Source organism: Herpailurus yagouaroundi, unplaced genomic scaffold (genome assembly GCF_014898765.1).
Source record: "Herpailurus yagouaroundi ecotype Mexico unplaced genomic scaffold, PumYag 100, whole genome shotgun sequence".
Classification (NCBI taxonomy): Eukaryota; Metazoa; Chordata; class Mammalia; order Carnivora; family Felidae; genus Herpailurus; species Herpailurus yagouaroundi.
This window is the reverse complement of record NW_024412391.1, coordinates 61578972-61606186: the sequence shown is the minus strand read 5'-3', so window position 1 is coordinate 61606186 and position 27215 is coordinate 61578972. Positions and strand designations below refer to the sequence as shown.

General features: G+C 39.5%; 1 protein-coding gene across 5 annotated transcripts in view; it reads right to left on the bottom strand.

Moving 5' to 3' along the window:
• The window catches only part of SLC25A13 (solute carrier family 25 member 13), a 186707-nt gene that overhangs the window by 84565 nt on the left and 74927 nt on the right, over positions 1–27215 (bottom strand). For all 5 annotated transcript variants that reach the window (XM_040472601.1, XM_040472602.1, XM_040472604.1 and 2 more), the window contains one exon: positions 9117–9256. In XM_040472601.1, the coding sequence (XP_040328535.1) occupies positions 9117–9256 (140 nt within the window). The remainder of the gene's footprint in view (positions 1–9116; positions 9257–27215) is intronic.

The window sequence follows — 27215 nt, the reverse complement described above, 5'->3', positions numbered from 1 at the left end:
GCTTTTACTGCCGCAGTTTCCACCCACTTCAACACACCCATTCAGATTGCTGGAGGGAAAGAAAAAAATCAAACTCTTCAAAATTGCTAGCTGTACAGAAATAAACATATAGAGGGGGTTACGCCACTTCAGGTCTAACATTCATGCTTCTAATAGTTCCAGGCCTGTCATTTCCTTAATAATCTCCAATTTTTTCAGGTGGGTATATTTTGAATGCAAAAATTCTCTCCACCTCTATTCAGACATGCAAGTTTTGTGCTTCAGCCTGAGGATAATTTATCAGAACAAAAACAAAACAAAACAACAACAAAAAACAGACCAACAGACCTTCAAAACAAGCAAGCAGATCCAGATGATTTATATTACAAAGCCAAGAACACCAAAACAAGAAAAAAGACCCCTGGCTAGTTTGCATGTTTTATGTTTTGTACAGTTTTGAAATTTAAGAAAAAAAATATCTAAAACTTTAATAAAAAGCAGGGTGTTATCAATAAGGACATGACGCAAAAGAATTCTTGTTTAGGAGTGGGGGTGGGTAGAAGAATTCCAGAGAAAATGCAGGTAATTCTTTATGAAAACAAGAAACAAAATGAATAAAGGTTTGCTTTAAAAATATGGTATCACAGTTAATCCTACTTCAAATAAATTCTGTATTACATTGAGTATCAGAACTTGTAAACTGTCGAACATATAAGCGTGCACTTCATTTTCATAATCCTATGAGAATTTGGAGGGGAAAGTCTAGTTAAAATAAAGATCCACATATTAAACAGAGTTAAAAAGAGACCTTGCAAAAGAACAGGTAGAGAGATGAGCAGTTCCCACACTGTGAATAGTTCCAAATTCTGTGCCCCCCATATCCCACCCATGCAGTCAGACTTGCAGAATTCAGGGTGAAATCTGACCCCCAATTCACTGGGTGGGGCTTTTAATTAAAACAGTCTTTGGAAGCGTTGTTGCCTGTGGCACCACATGCGCAGCAACACCTCCACAGAAACCAAGTACAGACGTTTTCATCTCGATTTCCTTGCTCTTCTGATTTAATGTTAAACTTCACAGTGGGTAGCAGCTGGGGAGATGCTGTACAGAGTGCTCATTTTTACCAGGATGCTACTGTAAAAGCCTGCACACCAGGCTACTCAACAAAACAGCAAGCTGGCGAACACCATGGGCACAACAGCACAATGAATTCTGATTTCCTTTGCCCGGAGAGGGGCAAGTGCGATGTGAATGAAATGTGCCCTGCATCTAATTCTCCGACTGACTGGGATGTTACCACATCTCTGGTCACCCATCACCAAACCGGCAATGGCTTCCAACTGAATGCAAAATAGAATCTAATCTCCTGGAAGAGCTGAGGGCAAACAACATTAGCTACTTTTACTCATTATTTCATTTTGAAATATTAAGTTGATGCTGTATTTAGGAAACAGTACCGAAGCTGTACTGCAGACCCCATCTGGTCCAACTTAAAGATCAACATAAAAAGCACTCACATGTTAAAAAGGCAGATATAATCATGGTCTCTGACTACTAAAGATCCATGGTCTAGATATTTTAACTAATACAGATGGCAAAGTGAGGGACAAAAGGGAGGTACAAATCACTTGGCTTTCTCAGTCCTAAACAATGACTTTGTTATTGTCCACTAACCTGCTTAAACAATTGTGGCTTTAGTGAGTTCCACTACTAGTGATTGTTTTTTGTTCACACTCGAAGTGTTCTATCAATTCCAAAACTTGAGAATTTGATGTTGCCATGGTTGAAGGTTATGTCTCCTTTTGTTTGGTGGTGATGGGGAACACTTTGTTTTTTGTGTTCAAAGTGTTGCCTTCTACCAGGATGCCACAGCAAATAGAGCAGCAAACCGTAAGTGATGGTGACTGTAAGGCCTAGACGACAGCTAATTAGTGAATCTCTGACCCCTGGAGGGACATGGGACAACCACCAGCACCTGGGAACAGCGGACTCGCAGAGCTCTACTCTCTAGGGCTCAAGATCTGAATAACCAAAATGTCCATTTCATACAGAAAAGACTAGGCTGGATCTGTAGGCCACGCTGACTCACAGGCTAAAATAATGGTCAATTTCACTTAACAAAAAGAACAAAAGTTGTTCGGTTGCATTTTTAGCATGAATATGCTTTAGCATCCAATGGGACTGCCATGAAACTCGAGATGTGACAAGAGCCCTTACCAGTGTGTGTGTCCAGTCTAGGGCATGAGACACAGTGCTGATTCCCAGGTGCTACTCCCAGCTCTATCAACTAGCATTCACCTCCCCGCGTTCCATCATCCCCTTCTGACAATAGGGGGACCTGAATAAAGAGTTATGGTAAAGCACCCACACCTTTGTGTTCAGGGCTCTCCACTGGGTCAGGCAACGTAATTCTTAAGCTCTGTTTGAGGAAAAGACATTTATAGCCCCATCCCCTCCCAAGATAGCAATCCTGTTTTCTTGGGAAACTAAAGCAACCCAAACTTCAAAACCTGGCCTCTTCAATTCAGAGCATTGCTGATTTCTTGAGAATTCCTTCTCCTAGAGCAAGAGGAAGAAGGCCTTTGGAAACAGAAGAAATTTCCTGGCTCCATAAAATGGGGAACAAAATTTCTTAGAAATGCCCAAGTCTGTGGGCCCATAGGTGGGCCTCCTAGAGTATTATCTTAATTCCAAGGAATTAAGGAGAAGAGCTGGAGACAATCCAGCCACACACAGGTGAACAGTGATTATAAGCAATGCACTGGTCTGCAGCCCCTCGTGAAGACTGCTTCCTCCATGCTCTGCATTTCGGTAAACCATCACCATCCTTCCACTTGCCCAAGCCTAAAACTCACCTAAAAAAAGGTGTGAACTGTGAGTTTTATATTATCCTGAACTGTCTCCATGCTACTAAATCACCAAGCCTGATCAGGCCTATCCCTCAACTTCTCTTAAATCCACTGGCTTTGATTCACCACCATTACCATCCAACCCAGGCCACTGTTGTTTCTCTCTTGGATTAGAAAGTGACCTACAGGTCCTCCTGTCCTCAGTGAGATCCCTCTCCATTGGATTTTCCACACAACAGCCAGGGTGATCTTTCTGAAACATAAATCTGATCATATTTACCTGTCTAATCTTCTTATGGATACTGGGATGAAAATGTGAAGACCTGATTCTGTATGCTTTTAAATAGTAAGGATTTTATAGTCCAGACCAGTTTGTCAATGTATGGCCCTTGCACAATTCAGGATGCTTATCTGAAAGGTTATTTGTTAGGCCCTATCCAGACCTATTGAATCAGACCCTTGATGGGCAGAGAGACCAAGGACTCTACTTTTTAAAATAATCACCTCGGGGTGCACCTGGGTGGCTCAGTCGGGTAAATATCCGACTCTTGTTTCAGCTCAGGTCATGTTCTCATGGTTGTGAGATGGAGTCCTGCACCGGGCTCTGCACTGATGGTGAGTAGCCTGCTTGGGATTCTCTCTCCCCAGCTCTGTCTACCCCTCTCCAGCTCACTCACATGTGCGCACTCTCTCTCTCTCTCTCTAAATAAATAAATAAATAAATACATAAACTTAAAAATAAAATAATCACTTTGGAAAAATTTTACACAAAATTTGAAAAACATTGCTAGACATTTAGGAAAACTAACATCAACTTCAGTTTCACCTATCTCACCTTGAACAAGTCCAGAAAATTACTCCAAGCCTCTGTGTGCTCATCTTTCATACAGAAACAATAGGAAATGCTTAACATTTAAGATGACTGTAAAGATGAATACAAGTAAAAGCACTTTCTAAGCCAGAAAATGCTATGAAAGAGTCAGTTAAGAACAACAGATTTCTAGTTAAGACATATATTACATTTGATAGCAATCCTAGACTTTTCTGTTCTGAATCTGGAGCAGCTAGACTCTCCTACGTGGACATTATTTTAAAATTATTATCGGGGCGCCTGGGTGGCGCAGTCAGTTAAGCGTCCGACTTCAGCCAGGTCACGATCTCGCGGTCCGTGAGTTCGAGCCCCGCGTCGGGCTCTGGGCTGATGGCTCAGAGCCTGGAGCCTGTTTCCGATTCTGTGTCTCCCTCTCTCTCTGCCCCTCCCCCGTTCATGCTCTGTCTCTGTCTGTCCCAAAAATAAATAAACGTTGAAAAAAAAAATTAAAAAAAAAAAAATAAATAAAATTATTATCATTATATGTGAAATATATGACTATAAAACATCATCAAGGGACGCCTGGGTGGCTCAGTTGGTTGGGCGACCGACTTTGGCTCAGGTCATGATCTTGCAGTTTGTGAGTTCAAGCCCTGTGTCGGGCTCTGTGCTGACAACTCAGAGCCTGGAGCCTGCTTCTGATTCTGTCTTTCCCCCTCTCTCTACTCCTCCCCTCCTCACGCTCTGTGTCTCCCTGTCTCTCAATAATAAATAAATGTTAGAGAAAACAAAATTTTTCAAATCATCAAAAAGTCACTGGAAATGACAGTAACACACACCCCTACTAAGGGTCTTTTTGTAATCATATCTGAAGGGGTAGGTGTCAGGAATGCTCAGTGTCCAGCAAGGCATGGCTGTACTCCCCCATTCAGAAGCACAGTCCCTTCCAAGAACAGAAACTAACTCTTCATAGCCCAGGCCCTGGAGACAATGGAATAAAATGGCAACAGCACAGTACTTTTGAATCCCTCACATGTGTATGATCTTATGGAAGAAACTTACCTCTAGAATAGTTTCTGTGTACTCTTTTGGGGTACTCCTTTGGGAACCCAATGAAAGCCAGGAGCATTTTCCCCAGAAAATTACCTGTAAATGCAAACTTTTACCTAGAGTCCGTTTATTCTTTTGCATATAATAGGGGATAATGATAATTACCTCTCAGGGTTTTGGGATGCTATTATCAGAAATAGAATATTTAAAAGCACTTTGCAAATTATAAAGATTGTTACTACTATTACTTCTATTTTCCAGAGTGAATCTCAGTACCAACTCTACAGAAGAATTTGGCAGAAAAGTTGAAGAGGCCTTTCACTCTGTCCTCACATTTGCCTCCAATGTCCACCCAGTAAAAAACTGGAGATGGATTTGAATAGACATGTGTTCAAAGATAACGAATGGCCAATAAGCACATAAAAACATGCTCAACATCATTAGTCATCAGGGAAATGCAAATCAAAATCATAAATGAGATACTGCAAAGAGACTCTAAAGTGAAAGGCCTTAGTTTCTCATCTGGAAAATGGGGCCCTTAACTAGGTATATTTGGCTCTTGCGTTTGTGCTTTGGACGGCTACCCTAACCACACCCTGAATGTCGGTTTCGGCTTTCTAACTGAAAATCCTTCCCAAGGGTTTTTGCTGCAAGAGAGTGGTCTTGTAGGCCGTGCACACCTGCCTGCAGTTGTTCCTTCTGAGCCCCTGGGACGGATAAGCACAGAGCAACCCCTAGACCTGTGCACTGCAAGTATCCAAGAAGTTGTTATCTCTGCACCTCTTTCTTGGCCCTTTCTGTGCACAAGGCCTCTCAACAAAGCTTGCATGTTCAGCAAACATTTGCTCAGTTGGGTGGTTTATCCCAACCAAGGAAGTAATAATCACAGTACGAGAAATACTTGCATAGGACAGAGAGTTAAAGTTAATACCACTAATGAACAGGAGTTCCATCAGGCATAGAAGAATATTTCTCCAAATCGTTTTCTGAAAAATTCAGCATATTAAAATCTATTTTTCAACTGGCAAACATAAAATTAGAACTAAGAATAGAGGGATGTGGAAACATTTATAATTTTTAAAAAATACACATACACATACCCACGTATAAAACCGTACTCACATTTACACATATACACCATCACTCACGCAGTTAAGGGTAGACGACAGACCAGGAGATGAACAGCAGCCGTAAATACAATAGTGTCAATAACGGGGCAAAAGGACTGTGGTCCCCTCGTTTCTGAAATCCCTCTTAGCCAGGAACAAGACTCTAGGATAAAGAGGCTTTGAATCCCTGCTTCTTGCCAAAACACTATCATTTACATGTAAAGTAGAAGCAAGGCAAATTTTGCTCAAAGAGTACCAAACTGATTCACCACTTCACTAATTTAAAACCAAAGCACAGAACACAGCATTCAGGCCATGCCCATGAGCAGCACCACCTCGGTGAGCACACAGCCTGTCCACATAGTATGCAGACAAACACGTGAATACAGGAAGTCCTCACAGCCACATGGTGGCTTATAACACACACTTGCTTAGATACAGTAAAACATTTATTAAATGAAGAAAAGAGAAACCTGACCTTGCAGACAATGGCTCTGCTCACCAGTCACAAACAGGTGTACACACATAAAGCAGAGGTAACTCACGCACGTGAGACTTGAGTTGGCTGGAACCAACCCGAATTCCCGTCTAAGACCTTCTGTGGGATTGAACAGTGTTTTCTCTACATACCACTAAGCCTCCCTGAAAACACAAACACTTCTCAGCTGTCCCTATGGCCGCTCCTCTTCCTCGTCAGGTGACAGGTAGCAGCATGCACGGTGGCAGCCCTTTCACGTCTTAAGCGGCCAAGCATCTGCTTTCACAGCCCTGGCGCCAGCCAGGGAGCTGGTGCCTATTTGTGAGCCCTGCCCTAGAGCAGAAAGGCGGGTGCATGCTTGACAAAGCAAGAGCCCAAAATATATAGGAGATTAAGCTCTCTCATATCTTTAAGAAGTTCCTGCCTAGAAAAAAGAGCCCAAAGGAAGCAAACAAAGCATTTGAAGTAGAGGTTTGAAGCTATAGCTGCATTCAGAAAAGAGTTCAAAGGAAGCAGACAAAACATCTGAGTGGGTGGGTTGGGTGGCGAGAAGGGGTGACCCTACAGTAGACGTCAAAACTGGCTATTTCACTGACATTCACATAAAGTCTACCATGATACATCCATTAATTCCTTTAAATGTGGACCTAGAGTGGAACACAAAGGCAAGGCCCTAACAGATAATTATCCACCATTACCATTTGAACCTAATGTATGTTCAGCAAGCACTTGTATTCGGGCTACAAAATCAAAATCATCCCATGCAGGATTGTGGGATGTTTTTCCATTTACCGTTGTAAAAAGGAGTCAAATGTAAGTGAATGCCATACAAGTTGTAGCTAGAAACAATCAGTAATCCTTGAGTCATCTAATCTTTGACTCTGGCTTCTCCATATCTTGAAGAAGGCCTAGAAGCCGCTGGAGTGGCTTATAGCCGACTCAATTCAGCATAATTGATACCTGCTTAAAAGGGAAACATGATCATCCTTACTATTGCTAACATCCCATTAAGGCTAAAAGTTAATTAGGCTGTGTTCCATAAAGTCAATTTGAGGCATTTGTCTCAATAGCATTATTGTAATTATTCCTCATCAGAATGAATACCACCTCCTACTGCGCGCCAATGTCTTGTGTAAACAACAGCAAAATCCAACAACTCACATTCCATGCTCCTCCTGAGTTATTTAAGTAGGTTTGTGTTTATATAGAACTGAAAATGGGGATTCGTAGACATTAACATTTAAAATAAAAATACAAAGGTATGCTTAAAATATCTTGTTTTAAGGCTGGGAAAATAAAAGCAAACAAAATAGAATGACAAATTTTATATATCATAACAATACCTTTAAAAGTCAAAAAGAGAAGTACCTATTAAAGTCCACCTATTACATATGCTGGTGCCTAGGTGTAGATACCACAAAATGCTAACTGCCTACACAATACAGCATATGGGACAGGTGTGTGTTCTTGTGCCCTCCATACCCACCCCACTCCACTTTCCAACCATTTCTCAGAAGGCTCTGGCAAAGTTGTGGGCACACAAAAGAACAGGAGCATCAGGATACTCCCTGAGGACATTTCTAGTGAATAAAAGGTGATTTCCCTGGTAAATCTTCCCTCAAGACCCAGAATTTAAACACAGAAAAGCGGGGCGCCTGGGTGGCGCAGTCGGTTGAGCGTCCGACTTCAGCCAGGTCACGATCTCGCGGTCCGTGAGTTCGAGCCCCGCGTCAGGCTCTGGGCTGATGGCTCAGAGCTTGGAGCCTGTTTCCGATTCTGTGTCTCCCTCTCTCTCTGCCCCTCCCCCGTTCATACTCTGTCTCTCTCTGTCCCAAAAATAAATAAACATTGAAAAAAAAAATTTAAAAAAAAATAAAAAAAATAAACACACAAAAGTAATGGCCTTACATATATCTTTTAAAATTATATTTAATAAAACAGAAATAAAATTTAATTGTTAGAGAAATAAAACAAATGCATGAAGTCCGAAAGAAAGAGTGGTATCTCATATAGCCTACAGACCACACAGATTTGACCTCTAGTGACTAAATGTTAATATTAGAATTAAAATAATTAACAAAGCATGCTTCAGGGAGAAAACTAGACTGTAACATATGTTGTTACTACTCTTCCATTGGCATCATCAGTGGCTCAATGATGTGAACATAATGGGGGTGGGGGTGATAAGAGGAAGGTGTGAAGAACTAGGCCAAGGAAGGTGCACCCCAGAAATGTAAACAACTCCCAGAGTTCAACCCTGGATGAGGACAAAAGTGAACAGTGATTCTCAAACTTGGCACCTCAAACATGAAAAGCACCTGTGAAGCTTTCAATACCCCGATGCCTAGGTTCTCCCCGCCCACCTCCCCAATCAAATCTAACCTCTAGAGGTGGGGAACCTAAATAACAATAGTTTTTAAAGCTCGCCAGGCAATTTCAATATGGAGTCAGGTTGCAGACCCCATGCTTCGTGTATAAAAGGCCTCAAGAGAAATAATTCTGCAGTTAGATGCTGATGGTGACATGTTCATTTCTCAAGGAAAAACAAAATATTGGTAAATAGCAGTGGAACCAATCATAAGCCAAAAATTCAAGTTCCAATTCTGCCCCCTCCTGATTTATGTAGCTTTTCAGCAAATCACTTGATTTCCTGGGGCCTCAGTGAATATTCCTTTTCAATGTGAAAGGGTTCTACCCAGTCTATACGAACCCATCTAATCCTATCATTTCTACACACTAATAAACAAATACTTCCAAAAGAATGGTCTGGGCAGGTTAGCAATTTTCAGGTAAACCAGGATCCCAGTTTTACTTATTTACTCTCTAAGAGCTACACTCACCAGTAAAAACTGAGTGAATTCTGCATACGTCAGGTGTCTTTTTCTTTCTCTTCCAAAATGTAGTTGCACAAATTCCGAATCCCAGTTAAATGGAATATGTTGATGAATTGTGGTCTGTCCAAAAACTTGCTTAACGTCCTCTGAAAAGAGAAAAGAAAGATTGATTGAAACAAATGAGGTTTATCCTTGTACAATCCGTTATTAAAAGGGTATTAAAAGGGTATTAACAATCCTACGCATAAAGAGAAAAAAAAAGACACACACACACACACACACACACACACACACACACACACACACAGATGCTTAAAAGGCAGTAGGAAACCAAACCCAAGTAATAAGCTAAATCTAACATCATCATATCACATGTTTTGTTTCAACAAATATGATTTTCTAGACACACTGGATATAATTCAATCTTTAGTGGCAGGAAACATATACATAAACACATATAGCACTATACAAGTCTTAAACACAGTCATTTATCAAGTTATTAAAAAGTTCTTGAGGATTTAATAACATCGGTTCTCCCAATCCATGAGCATGGGGTACCTTTCCATTTGTTTACACTGTCTTCAATTTCTTTCATCAGTGTTTTCTTATTTTCAGAGCACAGGTCTTTAACCTCCTTGGTTAAGTTTATTCCTAGGTATTTTATTCTTTTTGGTATAATTGTAAATGGGATTATTTTAATTTCTCTTTCTGCTACTTTACTAATACACAGAAATACATCAGATTTCTGTATATTGACTTTGTATCCTGTGATTTACTGAATTCATTTATCAGTTCTAAGAGTTTTCTGGCAGAGTCTTTATGGTTTTCTACATATAGTATCAGTTTGGTAGTATTTGCTGAGGACTTCTGCATCTATGTTCATCAGAGATACTCGCCTGTGGTTTTCTTGTTTTGTAGTGGCTTTGTCTGGTTTTGGTATCAGCACAATGCTAGCCTCGTAGAATGAATTTGGAAACTTTCCTTCCTCTTTTATTTTTGGAATAGTCTGAGAAGAATAGGTAATAACTCTTCTTTAAATGTTTGGCATTATTGGGGCGCCTGGGTGGCGCAGTCGGTTAAGCGTCCGACTTCAGCCAGGTCACGATCTCGCGGTCCGGGAGTTCGAGCCCCGCGTCGGGCTCTGGGCTGATGGCTCAGAGCCTGGAGCCTGTTTCCGATTCTGTGTCTCCCTCTCTCTCTGCCCCTCCCCCGTTCATGCTCTGTCTCTCTCTGTCCCAAAAATAAATAAAAAAAAACGTTGAAAAAAAATTTAAATGTTTGGCATTATTCACCTGTAAAGCCATCCAGTCTCAGACCTCTGTTTACTGGGAGCTTTTTGATTATTGATTCAATTTCATTACTAGTAATTGGTCTGTCCAAATTTTCTATTTCCTTCCAGTGCAGTTTGGAAGGACATTGTTAAAATGTCTACACTATCCAAAGCAATCTACAGATTGAATGCAATCCCTATTAAAGTAGCAACAGCATGTTTCACAGAACTAGAACAAATAATCCTAAAATTTGTATGGAACCACAGAAGTCCCCAAATAGCCAAACCAATCTTGAAGAAGGAGAACAAAGCTGGAGGTATCACAGATTTCAGGATATATTACAAAGTTGTAGTAATCAAACCAGGACAGTATTGGCACAAAAAAGAGACATATAAATCAATGGAACAGAACAGAAAACCCAGAACTAAACCCACACTTTTAGAGTCAGTTAATCTACAACAAAGGAGGCAACAAGATTACACAATGGGGAAAAGAGAGTCTCTTCAACAAATGGTGTTGGGAAATCTGGACAGATACATGCAAAAAAATAAAACTAGACTACCTGCTTATACCACAGACAAAAATAAAATAAAAATGGATTAAAGACCTAAATGTGTCTCACATTTATAAAACCATAAAACTCCTAGAAGAAAACATAGGCAGTAAAATATCTGTGACATAGGCCATAGCAACATTTATCTAGATATATACCCTCAGGCAAGGGAAACAAAAGAAAAAATAAACTAGTGGGACTACATCAAAATATTGAGCTTTTGTGCAGTGAAGGGAAAATCATCAACAAAACAACATGGCAACCTACTGAATGGAAGAAGATATTTGCAAATAATATATCTTGAGTTAATATTGAAAATATATAAAGAAGTTTTACAACTTGACACCAAAAAACCAATCTGATTAAGAAATGGTCAGAGGAGGGGCGCCTGGGTGATTCAGTCGGTTGAGCCGACTCTTGATTCTGGCTCAGGTTGTGATCTCATAGTCACGAGATCCATCCATCGCCTCATCAGGTTCTGCACTGGGCCTGCAGCCTGCTTAAGATTCTCCCTCTCTCCCTTTCTCCCTCTGCTCCTCCCCTACACTCTCACTCTAAAAAAATAAAAAAAGAAATGGGCAAAGGACCCAAATAGACATTTTTCCAAAGAAGACATACAGATGGCCAATAGACACATGAAAAAGATGCACAATATCACTAATCATTAGGGAAAGGTAAATGCAAATCAAAACCACAATGAACTATTTGAACACCTGTCAGAATGACTAAAATCAAAAAGACAAGAAATAACAAAGCTGGCAAGAATGTGGAGAGACAGAAACCCTCACGCACTGTTGGTAAGAATGTAAATTGGTATAGCCACTGTGGAAAATAGTACAAAAGTTCCTCAAAAATTAAAAATGGAAACACTGTATAATTAGGTAATTCTATTACTGGGTATTTATCCAAAGAACACAAAAACATTAATTTGAAAAGATATATGCACACCTATGTTTACTGCAGCATTATTTACAATAGCAAAGATATGGAACCCAAGTGTCCATCCATAGATGAATGAAGAAAATATAGTATGTATGTATGTATGTATGTGTGTGTATAAATAATGGAATATTACTCGGCCATAAAAATGAATGAAATCTTGTCATGTGCAATAATAAGGATAGACTTAGAGGGTATAATGTGACATAAGTCAGACAGAGAAAGACAAGTATCATATGATTTCACTCATATGTGGAATTTAAGAAACAAATGAGCAACAGCCAAAAGATTAAAAAAGTAGACTCTTAAACACAAAGAACAAATTGGTGACTGCCAGAAGGAAGGTGTATGAGAGGATGAGTGAAATAAAGTGGATTAAGAGATACAAACTTCCAGTTATGAAATAAGTAAGTCATAGAGATGAAAAGTACAGCATAGGAAATACAGTCAATAAGATGGTAACCGTGCTGTGTGGTGACAGATGATGACTAAATTTATCATGGTAGGGGCGCCTGGGTGACTCAGTCGGTTAAGCATCCAACTTCAGCTCAGGTCATGATCTCACAGTTGGTAAGTTCAAGTCCCACGTTGGGCTCTGCACTGATAACTCAGAGCCTGGAGCCTGCTTCGGATTCTGTGCCTCCTTCTCCCTCTCTCTCCTTGTCCTTGGTTTGTGCTGTGTCTCTCTCTCTCTCAAAAAATAAATAAACTTAAAAAAAAAATTTAAATATCATGGTGAGCACCGAGTAACATATAGAATGGTTGAATCATTATGTGCTCCATTACCAGCTCCCAGATGTTCTGGCTATGGTAAGAACGCCAGTCCCCAGCTAGCAAGCTATCAACCTGGACGTAGCACCAGCTTATGAGCACTGCACCAGCCATGTGGGAAGTGGAAAGGTGGTAGAAGACACGGTGCCGTATCCGTCTAATCCACAAGACATAACTAAACAGCAGATCCCAACACTATTCCACTTTAAGTGCTAACCTGCTACTTGTGGTAAGGAAACAGAAGCTGAAGGAGGGAGGCACTGACACAAGAGAACGAGGCTTCTTGGAAAAGACAGAACGTGAACTGGGTCCTGAAGGCTGCCAAGGATTTACTGAGATGAATCTGTGAGGGAGTTTTTCGGTGGAGGGCAAATAGCATGAAGAAGGGTTCATTTCCTCTGAAGTGAATTAAGGCTCCAATCAGAGCGCTCTGGACCAAAGCCACCTGGGGTCATTGAGACATGACAGATCCTGCTCCAGGTAGTTGCAGACACTAGCCTCACTCACCAGCATAAATGTGGATGCCACATTTATGGTGAAGGAAAGGTTGCTGTGGGAAGAAGAGCTGATCCTGGGACACTGCAGAGAAAAAGACCCAGGGGTTTCTGTTTGTTGGTTGTTTTTTGTTTATTTTTTTACCATTTAGTATAATTTCTACAAAAGTTTCCTCACTTACCTACCAGAGGTTTACGTACTCTGCTACGGTGAGACTGCCAAGTCGTTCTAACTGGACAAACCAGACGACTGTTCGAGGGGAAAGGAGGATTCTTGCTAAGGAGGAAAACGACCAATATTTCTACTCATTTTCACCACTAATCAACTCTTTTAAAGAATTAAAACACTAAATTTTACCACCCTGAAAACTCACACATTTTCTCCAAAAACACTGAATGGGTTCCTAAGTCCGGAGAGCACTTCCTCCTGCTCTGATAAGTCATTCTGGGGCACCTGCTTTCTGAAATGCTTGGGCTCCACATTTTCCTGTAGCTTCATGAACAGAAACCTCTATGAGACCAACAGTGACAATAGGGTCCTGGAATTTCCCCCCTTCACTTTGGAAGACACCTCAGGTTACTATTCTTTTTTCCTTTCAGGAAGCACAAATAGCTTTCTCATTTAACATTTTATTGTTTTAAGATTTCTCCATGCCTCGTGAGGCAATGATCAGTAAGAGTACTCCTCCTATTTTATAGCTGGAAAATCAGAAACTAATAACCAAAGTGATTTTCAAATTCTGCTCTGTCTTCTGGCTCCCATGGGAAATTTGTGAGCTTTATGATGAAAGACTCCAGGAATCAACCTGAAGGCCATCCTACCTACACCTTTACCATCCCCTGGCCTTTCCAAACCTAACTTGTATTCCTGGATGGGAAAGTGGAAACCCTAAATATCCTAGGCTTTTTGGTTACTTATTGGGCTCAGTGAACTGTATATGTAACTAGAACTTGTAACTTACCAGCTGATGGCTTTCAAATAACCATCACGTGTCAGATTTATCACTAACTTAAAAGGAATGAGTAGAAGATCCCTCCTAGTCTAAAACACAAGGCTTAAAATCTTACCCCCAGGTTGAGGTCAGACAGGCAAAGAAGCAAAACTGAATTAGCACTGAAATCGCAATGAAGCATCAGATTATATGTTTTGGGTATTTAAAGTCATACTTTTCTTAGCTCAGGCACTACTCCTCCTGAAAGTAAAAACAAATTAGAATGCTTATCTCTTAAAGTATAATCATTGTTATTTCAGTCTGTGCCAAACAAACTATGTTTGGAAGGCATACAGTTCCCATAATATCACCAAATAACGGCAATATTATTGAAAGCAAGACCTCACCAAATAAGCACAAGGATCCGTTGATTTTATTTGTGGGACTCTGCTTTCCCCACAAATGTTTCCGGCCTAAAAGTCTACTGTAGTTTTTTAAAGATTATGAAAAGACAATTAGAAACTGGCAACTGTTTCTTTCCTAAATATAACTTCAAAAAGTCAACTAATTTCTCCTAAGATAATAAATTTCCCAGGCTATAGAGTATGGTTATAGTAGAAAAAGTTGTGATTTTTAGAGCTGGGTCATAGACAATATGATGTTGTGTATAGAATGTCCTAAGGAATCCACTAAAAAACTATTAGAACGATTAGAACTGTTAAAACCATACAATAAATTAGTCCAACAAGACATTTCTAGACACGAAAATGAAATTAAGAAAACAATTCCATTTTCAATAGCCTCAAAAAGAATACAATGTTTAAGTATAAATTTAACAACAGGCAAGCAAAACATATAATCTCAAAACTACAAAACATTGTTGACAGAAATTAAAGACTTAAATAAATGGAAAAATAGCCCATTTTCATAGACTGGAAGACCTATTCCCCCAAAGTGCTCAACAGATTCAGTGTAATCCCATCAAAATTCTAGTTGGCTTCTTTGCAGAAGTTGACAAGCTGATACTAAAATTCATGTGGAAATTCAAGGGAGCTAGAATAGCCAAAACAACCTTGAAAAAGAATAAAGTTGCATTTTAAATTTACTACATAGCTACAGTAATTAAGACTGTGTAGTACTGGCCTAAAGACAGATATACAGACCAATGGAATGGAATTGAGAGTCAAGAAATAAACACATTTTTGGTCAACTGCTTTTCAATAAGAATGACAAGACAATTCAAAATGGAAAGATCAGTCTTTTTGACAAATGGTTGTAGGACAAGTGGATATCCAAACATGCAAAAGAAAGAAGTCAGAAACCCTACCTCACACCATATACAAAAACTAACTCAAAACAGAGCAAAGACCTAAGTGTAAAAGCTAAAACTGTGATGCTCTTACTGCAAAACATAGGCATAAATTTCTGTGGCTTTGGATTAAGAATGGTTTTTTAGATTATGACACACGTAACACATGAAAATAATACATAAAGTGAATTTTGTCAAAATTTAAAACTTTTGTCCTCCAAAGGATACCACCAACAAAGTGAAAAGATAGACTATAAAATGGGAGGAAAATTTTGCATATCATGTATCCGATAAAGAAAGGACTCTGGAAGATAGAAAGAACTCTTACACCTCAATAATAAAAGGACAAATCATCCAATTTTAAAAGTGGGCAAAGGATTTGAGTAGACATTTCTCCAAAGAAGACATATACACAGCCAATAAACACGAGAAGATGCTCAACATCATTAGCCATCAAGGAAATGCAAACCAAAATCACAATGAGATAATCACTTTATCCCCACTAATAACAAGCATTGGTGAGGATATGAAGAAATCAAAACCCTCATAAATAGCTGGTGGGGATGTAAAACCATGTAGTCACTTAGCAAAACATTTTGGCAGTTCTTCAAAAAGTTAAAACATAGTTACCAAATCCCCTGACAATTCTACCCCTAGGTATACATCCAAGAGAAATGAAAACATATGTTCACACAAAAACTGGTACACAAATGTTCATGGTAGCACTATTTATAATGCCCAAAAAGCGAAAACAATCCAAATGTCCATTAACTAAAGGATGGATAAACAAAATGTGGTATGTCCATAATAATGTATTATTTGTCAATAAAAAGGAATATAGTACTGTAACATGCTACAGCATGGATGAACATTGAAAACATATTAAGAAGCCTGTCTGTAAAGGCCACATTTTGTATGATTCCATTTATGTGAAATTTCCAGAATAAGCAAATGCTTATTAGATTAGTGGTTGCCTATGACTAGAGGGACAAGGAGAAAACAGGAAGGGGGAGTGAGGATTGCTAAGGTATGGAGAGAGAAAAATATACTTGGGGTGATGAAAATGTTCTACAATTGTGGCGATAGTTTCACATACCTGTGAATATACTAAAAACCTCTACATGATATACTTTAAGTGGATGCATTATATTTCAATAAAGTTTTTTTTTTTTTTTTTTTAACCTGGGACTGTCAGATCTGCCTCTTAACATTAAGCAAATTATTTACTCTGACTCAATTCTCTCTGTAAAATGGGAGTAAAGTATCTATCTTGGAGCACTGTTCTGGAGCTAAATGTGCTTATCACAATGTTCTAAACATAGTAGGTGACCATCAAAATGGTAAAACTCCAAAATCTCAAGTCTTAATGATAATAAAAATTGTTATCTGGGAATCAAATATTTACAAATGATACCAAAAAAAAAAAAAAAAAAAAGCAGGCACAGTGTGATTTGGAAATATCATATACATTTCTCAAAAAGCAATAATTTTCCTCAAATACTTAAAATCCATCCTTCTCTTGGCTCATACATTAAACTTTTGAATGAAAAGTGATCAAAAATTTAGTAATTTTCTATTATGTTTTTGAAAGTATGAAATTAAGAACGATTAAGAACCTCCACTCTTTACTTTGAAGATCTTTCAGATAGTAGGACTATTTAATTGGCAAATTACTTGCACATGCCATTAAGTGGTTAGACTGAATTTGTTTTTACAAATTCTATGGACTCTTATTCCTTAACCTCCACCACACTATAATCTGAAATCATCGAGGTCTTCACTTATGCAAATTTAACTTTCTATGTTCTTGTTTCCACACAGAATAACTAAATTAATGCACTTTAATTTCCAAAAGATCCACTTTTTGAAGCTGCAAATCAAGGAAAACTGGTTTCCCATTCAAATAAAAAAGGTTCATCAAGCTACTTTATTTTAAACACTGAAGCATAATATCTCTCCCATGGATCCTAAAAATTTCATTAATACAATAACACAAAAAGGATGTTTCTATTAAACCGGAAAGAAATCCCTCTTGGAGGCAGAGGGAGATTCTCTCTGAACAGCTTTGCCGGGGTGCTTTTTTCTAACACGTGCCTAATCCTCAAAGAAAGTTGTGGTTTCACTCTAAGGGAAATAATATCCCACCCTGCTGATATTGTCAACAACAGCATATATGGCCATCGTATTTTAAGCAGGGAGCAAAAGACAAATTGTTGAATTCGTAAGTTAAATAACATAAAGGAGTGAGTGGATGGAGACCTATCTCTACTGCCACATGCTCCAGTATCAAGGGTGCCATTTCAAACCCTTTTGACAAGTGCCTTTTTATTTTAATCACAGTTAAGGGTCTGGAGAGGAAAGAAGTATTCTGGCTACAATTCACACTCGCTCAAGAAAGTTCTAGGGGGAAAATGGGTGCCATTAAAATAGAGTAAGTACACAGTAAGTACTTCACACATGCAGCCCTTCTCATTAAAACTGAGTTCTCTGTAAGCCCCTGTATACTTACTATTATTATTATTCTGAACATGTAGGTACAGTGGTGATAAGTAGCTTTCAAAAAGTAAGCACACACGCACACTGCACACACACAGGCAAGCTGGGCTGAATACTGTACCCAAGTCATACTTTTGTGATGCTGGTGTATGTAAAAATGAGGGCTAATTTCCAACTCTTCCAATTCTGTACTTAGAGAGGGACAGGACTACTCTGATGAAGTCATGGGCATCCTAGAAAAAGCATCCTCCACCTCACAGAGCCAGAAAACAAAGTTGTTGTTCCTACAAAACCAGTCACTTTCCCTTCTCTTTGGGCCTGTTTCCATATTCATGAAAGAAAGCCAGAAACTACACCAGCCATTATTCCACTGCAGTGTAAATGACATATCCTTGGAGAGCTTCTTTAAAACAAATTCCCAAGCCCCACGCCCTAAGATTTTAATTCAGTAGACTCGAGATGGAACCAGGGAGTCCACAGTGGTAATGAACACCTCCACGCTATCACAACAAAAACCCATGATCTTATTGGTAAGAATCCTTCCTATTCTAAAATCTGATGGCTCTATGAATCCACAAGATTACTACACTGTTTAACTCATTACTGCAAATGTTGGTACACAAAAATAAAAAAAAGGTTAAAGGCTGGCAGATACCTAGCATTTGTATTAATCTTCTATCACATGCATTATCTAAAATAGACAGCGGGGCACCTGGGTGGCTCAGTCGGTTGAGCGTCTGACTTCAGCTCAGGTCATGATCCCGCGGTTTGTGAGTTCGAGCCCCGCGTCGGGCTGTGTGCTGACAGCTCAGAGCCTGGAGCCTGCTTCTGATTCTGTGTCTCCCTCTCTCTCTACCCCTCCCATGCTCATGCTCTGTCTCTCAATAATAAATAAACATTAAAAAAATTTTTTTTTAATTAAAAGTGAGTGGTCAACTGAGATGTTTTCAATCTATATGCTAGAAGAGTTACTTTCAGTTGGGTAGAATGAACCATTAGCAGTCTTTAATAACATCAAAAGTAGGTCCATTAAAGTGATGTTTGAAGGCACAGATTAGTCACTCTCCAGACGTACAAGCTTGTTTTTAATCATCTGTTGCATCAATTATTGTTAACTTTCCTCACCCCTAGAGAACACAACCGAAACATTCCAACTTTTTAAAGCAGTACTTGGAATCCCTAACTCATTCTCTAAATGCAAATATATCTATATTGTTTTACAAACCAATTTCCTAAGCTAGTTTCCTTAGACAGATGTAATAAAAAATAATGTTCTTGCAAAAGCATGAACATATATCTAACCCTACTGAAATGTTTCAAGAGCAGATGTACTACAAATGCACACCCACAGTGATCCCATATTAGTATAAAACTGTTTTATTTCAATTAAAATGTCTAACTATCCACCCCCAACACATACCTAAACTGTAATTTTCTCTGAGAACTTCCAATATGTTCTTGATTTTGTTTCCTTTATCAACCTATCAGAGCAAAAACTGCCTTGCAACTGTTGGAAGAAATCAGTCATTAGCAGCAAGATTACAGCAAATTTTCCAATTTAGAAAAACTGTATTTTTATCTCTCCCTCATACTGAAAGAATAATGGTGTAATTTTCCTATTTTTAAGTGAGCAGTACAGCTTAAAATAGTCAAATTTTCCCAGTGCTCCAACTTTTAGGGTTTACTGTTAGCTTTCTGTTCTCGACACCTTCTCCCCTATTCACACGTTCTCCTCTCCCTCCACCTGACCCACACATGCACATGCACACGCACACCATAGGGGCAGAAGCCCCCAGTCAGCCTCTCCACACCGACAGTCTTCTAAAGAACAGCTAACCTTCAGGCAGTTGTTAACTAAGGAGTGACTTCACAGGGTTATTGTGATTTAGTCCCCAATTGACATTCTTCCACCTTCTCAACAGGCCTTCCCCCCCACCCCTGCCCTATTTTGAAAATGGAGTGATGAAGTAGCAACAAGTACAATATTGTAGCCATTTGAGCAGGGACGATTCTCAAATTATCCCACCACCTGGAAGTGCTCCCTGATACTACGATCTTTGAAAATTGAACCCATTATGGTCAATCGTGCAAATCCGTATTTAGCTTTTCGTAAATAGTGGATTTTTGACCCAATGAACTGGAACAGCTTCTGAGCAGTGTCTGGGAACTCAGTCAAGACACTCTGTACCCAGGCATGCCACAATTCTTATCAGTGTGGAAATTATTTCAAGACTCACACTGTTCTTATTCAATATTCTTACTCTCTATTGGAATGTGTGTAAGAAAACGGACTTGAGTCTCAGAGTTAACATAAAAACTAAAATCTACTGTACAGCAGTAAGCCTCTTTCACCAAAATAACACACAATTTTTCTGAAACCCCCAAAATCAGAATCAATATTAACAAAGAACTTCCCCCAAATAATGCTCCTTCCAACTCTTAACTATTTTTCCCCTCGCTTAGCTTTTGAATATTTCATCTTCCAAGTGTCTTTATAAACATGACAACAAATGATCTTCTTCCCAGTGAGCTTATTAAAAAAATGTTGGGTGAGTTCTGTCCTCTTCTAGTCTAACACTTCCATTCCTCTAGCTTTTTATATTTATTATTAAGTTTGGGTGCATACCTTCAAAAATTTATTTCCATAATTTTAACTGCTCCTTTTCTGCACCCTGAGTCAAAATGACGGAAGCAGACTGTTTCCGCATATGTCGTCACATCACCCAGCCTGCCTATCCCCAGAGCGTGCCAACTCCACTGTTGCCACAGCAGGTGTTATGGGACAAATCTAACCGTGAGCCCAGAAAGGCCCCTCCAGACACGTCACCATCCACATCAAAGAATGAACTAGAGAAGGGCATGAGAGATCATGCCACTAGTTCTGTAGATCGTGGGTAGGTCTCACACACAAAAGAAAGGTCCTGTTCAAATGAGTTCGACAAAGTTAGATGAATTTACTGTTCTGCAGGGTTTCTCAGAGCCTTAATAAGCTAAAAATTTCAAGCTTTATGACTGTCTAGTAGGAGGATCCTTTTTTCACGCAACACTTACTAACATAAACAGGAAACACCAATACTTTAAGGTACCCAAACGCACAATCTCGTTCAATAGCGAAGATTAAAGGACAAGAGGCCACTGCAGTTTCCAATAAAAGAGCAAAACTGGGCTGGTTTCTTTTGGACTCCAGGTCAACTGACAGAGCTGAAGCAGCAGGCCAGTCAAAACTTCCCCAGTGCGGCACAGGGCATAGACTATATTACAACTGAAGTTTTTAACAGCTGGAGAAGTCTTAAATAAGAAATATGTCTCCTTGTTCATCTGTCCCTCTACAAAAAGCCATTCTTATCTTTTGGCAGATCACTGACCTCTTTGAGATCTGCTAAAAGCAAATGCTCATTTGGACAAAGCATTACTGACAGCTATGGCTGTTCACGGACTCCCTGACACTTACCCAGAGCCCCAGATTCGAGAAGTCCCGTCTTTCAAAAATTCCTGTGTTTAAAGTTCAATCAAAAACGGCAGAACTCTCCCCGCCAAAAAAAAAAAAAAAAAAATGCAGACCCATACACACACCACTACCACATACATAATGAAAGTGGTTGCTTATGCTCATATACTAAGAATAACTTTAAAATTGCATGATAAAACAGTTCATGAAATTTTGTTCACTGTAATGAAAAGATAAAGAAACAGAAAAACATGCAATAGCATTATGCAAGTAAAAATTTTAGATTTCAACCTAAGGAAGTGCTGTGGTATAGAATATACTTTGGATTTTCAAGGGGTCCAATTGTGATGTTTGCCAGACAAAAGTAAGATTCAGGTCCTCCACTACCATTGAGCTAAGCTATTACTGTTGCCTCCTGCAGATCCAACAACAGAAGAAATATCAAAGGATAGGAATAGTTAAATTAGCATCATTAAGAGACCAATCACTGGTGGGTGCACTAAATATGTCAGATTAACCCCCCCCCCCCTCCACACACACACACACTCTTTCTGAAAATTCATACTAAGGAATAGGCTTTGCTTTCCGAGCATCCTCAAATAAGAAACTTGGGGAAATGAAAGTGGGAAATCACTATTCACAATGTGTCTACGCCACACCTTCAAACCCTGACCTTCACTTCCTCTACTCACATAAAGGGAGTGGTCATCTGCCTGCTTCACACGGGTACTGCAAAGCCCACACAATGATCATAGGCATGTCTGCCTCTGGCTGTGCCCCACTCCAATTAATGCAAGAAAACCTACCTTTTCCAAGGATCATTTGGATCTGGTCCCTGTCCTCTGAAGACCCTGTGGGACTCCCAACTGCCTCTCCTATTAAATAAAAATTCCTGCCCAGGAGCCTGTGATGGGCACTCCATCAAATGGCACCCATAGCTCTTACGTTGCATATTTCAATCAAAGGCTTCCTCTAACATCCTCCACCCGTGGACCACTTCCCTACCTCCCACCACTCCAGGACTCCCCCTGTACTTAGAATTCTGGTCATGTCAAAAGATAAAGCTTCCTGGGTAGAGACTATATCAAATGCACGGCAACAAATTACATGGACATGTGTGTCACCAGGGCAACTTTCTATATATACCAAGAACTCTAATCCGGGTACATTCTTCCTTATCATTACTTTCCACTGCAGTCATAGAAACAAAACTCCTTACTAATGCATTTGCTTATTATTCGTTACTTCATGAAAAATTATTACTTCCCCCTCATGTCTGATATAGACTGAAACCACTACCGATCAGTTGGCACCTACCTTCACTAAGAAGGCAGCCCGCCTCACAGAGCACAACCACCACCAGAGGGAGGCAGCAGGACGTGGTCAACAACAAACACTTGGCTGTCACCAGGCTGCTACCCTGGCAACTCCATGACTGTGGACAAGTTACTTAAACTTCCCAAGGAGGAGTACCTGGGTGGCTCAGTTGGTTACACTTCAACTCGGGTCATGATCTCACGGTTCATAGGTTTGAGCCCCGCATTGGGCTCTGTGCTGACAGCTCAGAGCCTGGAGCCTGCTTCTGTCTCCCTCACTCTCTGCCCTCCACCGCTTGTGCTCTGTCTCTCTAAGATAAAAATTTTTTAAAAAACAAAAAACAAAAAAACCCAAGGCCATTTCCTCATCAGAAAAATGAGAATTATATAGTATAAACCTCCTAGGTTGTGAGGATTAAGTAACAAATTACACAGAAAGCACTCAGACCAGAGGCAAGTATGTAATAAGTGATCAATAAACTTAAAGATAAAAATGACAGGTACTTTCCTTCTCTAAAGAGATTATGTAACACCATATATCTCTAGAGCAGAACAAGCTCAGCAGCTACCATTGGGTCCTCCCTCCCTTTTCCCCCACAGCCAAGTCACATATGATTGATTCTCATGAATGACCCTGGTGGGTCCAGAGGTACAAGTCCAGTCCGGGACTCCATTATCTCCTGCCTAGACTGTCACAGCACCTCCCATGTGAACATCACCTCCAGACCTCCACAGCTCCAAGATCCTGGCATCCACAGCCCACATGTCACCTCAGTGTTCAGACACTGTTGCTCTAGGGCAGCTCAGACAGCATCTATCTCTCCTACCCACTTAGACTGCTTTACGTTACAGATCACCATACATTTGTTTACCTTCTCCCTAAAATGTAAGCTCTCATAGGAAGATTTTTTAATCTTGTCATTTCTGTATCTCCACTCTTATAGTCAGATTTGAGAGACACCCCGCTTTACTAATTCTTTTCTCTCATCCACTTAAATGCCTTCAAGCACTATTTGCTGATAACGGCCAAATTTCTATCTCCCAAATTCCACACTCAGTTTAAGTGCCTATTTGACATCCTCATTGACATATCTATTAGGCATCAAACTACCACATCCAAAAGTTAGCTCCTGTTCTCCTCCCACCCCCAGCCTGCAGCCCTTCCCATCTTGGTTGGTAACTCCACCCTTCCGACTGGCCAAAGACTTTGGAATCATTCTTGCCTCCTCTCTTTCTTTCACAGCCCACATCCAATCCATCAGAGAACTCTGTTGATTTTCTCTTCAAAATACCCCTCACCTCCCTCAGGTCCAAGCCACCATGATCATTCACCTGGATTACTACAATAGCTTTCTAACTGATCCTTCTCTTTCTACTCTGTCCCTTCCATGCTCTATTCTCAAAGGAGCAGCCAAAGTGATCCTGTTAAAACATAAACCTGCTCATATCATTCCTCTGCTAAAAAAAAAAAAAAAAAATCCTATGATGGTTTCCCAGTTCACTTACCATCAAGGTCCAAGCCCTAACCTTGATCGGAAGAGCCTTACTACTTCATCTGATCTGTTACTTCTCTGAGCTCCTTTCCTATGAGGCTCTCTCTGACTCACACAAGTCCTCCTTGTAGTTCCTCAAATGTGCCAACTACAGTCTGGTCTTTGAACCTGGACGACAGCCATTCTTTTAGTCTAGGACAATCTCTCCCCTTCCTCCATCCCTGTATCTATATGATCAATTCCCCTACCTCTTTCAAATTTGTGCTCAAAAGTCACTTTCTCAGTCTTTTTTTTTTAATGTTTTATTTATTTTTGAGACAGAGAGAGACACAGTGTGAGCAGGGGAGAGGCAGAGAGAGCGAGCGAGACACAGAATCCGAAGCAGGCTCCAGGCTCTGAGCTGTCAGCACAGAGCCTGACGCAGGGCTCAAACTCACAAATTGTGAGATCATGACCTGAGCCGAAGTTGGACGCTTAACCGACTTAGCCACCCAGGTGCCCCAAAAGCCATTTTCTCAACAAAGACAACCAAACCATATTGTGTACAGAGGAGAACCTTCTTGGTTTCATAAATCATTGTAATCACCCAAATATCATCAGAACATACCCATTAAGTGTCTTAATCCCTAGTATTAACATCATCAACTTGTATATGTTCCTGTTAATACTCTGGTGGACCGGTAAGAAAACTTATGTTCCACTAGTCCACCAACTGTTTTGATAAGTAAAGTTTTATTGGAAGATAGCCATACTCATTCATTTACACACTGTCCGTGGGAACAGTCAACAGAGTTGACTAATTGTGACAGAGACCCTAAGGCCCACAAAGCTCTAAAATATTTACTCTCTGGTCCTTTACAGAAAAAGTCTATTGTCCCTGATCTAGCATAAAAGCAATGCTCAAAAAAAAAAAAAAAAAAAAAAAAGGAAATCACGTTGATACTCAAAAAATGTATATTTTAAAGAGGTAAGGCCTTAAATATTACAAATTGAAGTTTTTATGAATATCTCCTTATATAATGGTGTAGAGATTTATGATTAATATAATGTGACTTTATTTATTATTTCTTTACTTTGGTTAAATGACTAGACCATCAAAAAATACCATTTCCTCTTTCCTCTTCCTATCCTGCTTGCTTGCCACCACGATTTACTCTTTTGTACATCCTTCTCTCCCACTACATTAGTCAAAATTTGACAGTGTCAGTGATGTTCAAATTCTGAGTATTCTGAAGTTCCATTCCATTTGTTATATTCAATGTGTTAACATAATATAAATCGACTAATATTTATGTATTTTTTAAAAAAACTATGCTTACTCTTCAGTTCAGAGGTAAAATATAGGTCCTGTTCCTTCCTTCTGAAAGGTTTAGCATGGATTCCCATTGGCGACAGACCCATCTACAAAATGGCAGACATCCACTAGCATCTTTAGATGATGAATCACAGATATATACTGTCCCTTTCAAAATTTGTGTCTTCGTCAACTTACATTTTCCAAATGCAGTGCAACAGGCAGACTAACATTTATTACTAAATAAGTTTTTATTTAAATACTTCAAAGAAACCTTAAGGCAGTCAAAAATGTATACACATATAGATATACATAAATATACTACAAACATTCGATGCAACAGCATTCAAAATCTCAGCAGGATTTTTGTGAAAACTACTTTTTCTAAAATCGTTTTGATAATTCAAAAGGCCAAAAACAGCCATGATAATCTTAAAAAATAAAGTTGGACGATTCATCTGAAATCAAGACTTATTACAAATCTGTAGTAATTAAGAAAGTATAGGATGCTGCAGAAAGACAATTACAGAAGAACAGAGTTCAAACAGAGGAATGATTTATCATCACTACATCACTGTAGGACAATAAAAGAGCAATCCTTTCAATAAATGATGCTGGGAAACTAGATATCCGGGGGGGTGGGGGGGACTGGGGAGTGACCCCCACTACACGCAAAAGTAAACAAAAAAACCCAAACACATTCTAGAAAGAGTAAAAATATAAATCTGAAAGGAGAACGAAAACACTTCTGGAAGATAACATAGGAGATACTATCTTCATGACCTTGTGGTAAGCAAAGATTTCTTAAACAGGATACAGAAAGCAGTATCTGTACCAGAAAATGCTGATCATTTAACTACATTAAAATCAAGAATTTCTATTCCTTGGGGCTCTATTAAGTGAGTGGAAGCACAAGCCTGAGAGTGAAGTTATCTGTGAGATACACAACCTGTGAACACTCTCTACTAGACAAACACAACACCACTAAAGAGGATGCCCGAATGGCGAGTAAATCTTTTCTAAACGTTGCACAACCCAGTAATAATCCGAAAAATGCAAATTAAAGCCACGTGGTGAAGTATCACTAAAATAAAAATGACTAGTAATACCAAGTGTTAGCCAAGACATAGAATAAAGAGAACTCTTACACACTGACAGTGTGAATGTAAACTAGCACAAACACTCTTGAAAACTGTTTGGCAGTATCTATGGGAGCCAAATAAACACATTTTCTATGACCCAGAAATTCTACTCCTAGAAATGCTCACCACACCCACATCCCAAAGATGTATAAAAGAATGTTCAAAGTCCATTATTTGCAGCTGCCAAAACTGGAAGTGTGAAAACGTCTACCAATGGCAAAATGAATAAGCAAATTAGGAAAGAATCCTACAGAGGAATACTATACATACAACAAAGAAAAACAACAAAGTAAAAATACACACAACACAAACGTGGCTGAATCTCACAAATATTATTTGAGTAAAAGAAGTCAGGATGAACAGTATATTCTGTATCTTTCCATTTTTGTCAAGTTTAAAAACAAGCAAACCCAACTGATGGCGGTAGATGTCAGCTGTGACCACTGGGCCTGGGGGACAATAACTGGGAAGGGGCCCAGGGAGTGCTGGCACTATTCTCTTTCTCATCTGGATGATGACAGAACAACTATACACACTGTGAAAAAATTCATCAAGATGTACACTTATGATTTGTGTATTCATCTGTACGGATGCTATGCTTATATACAGTATGCCTTAAAGATTAAAAGTAAAAAAACACCATCATA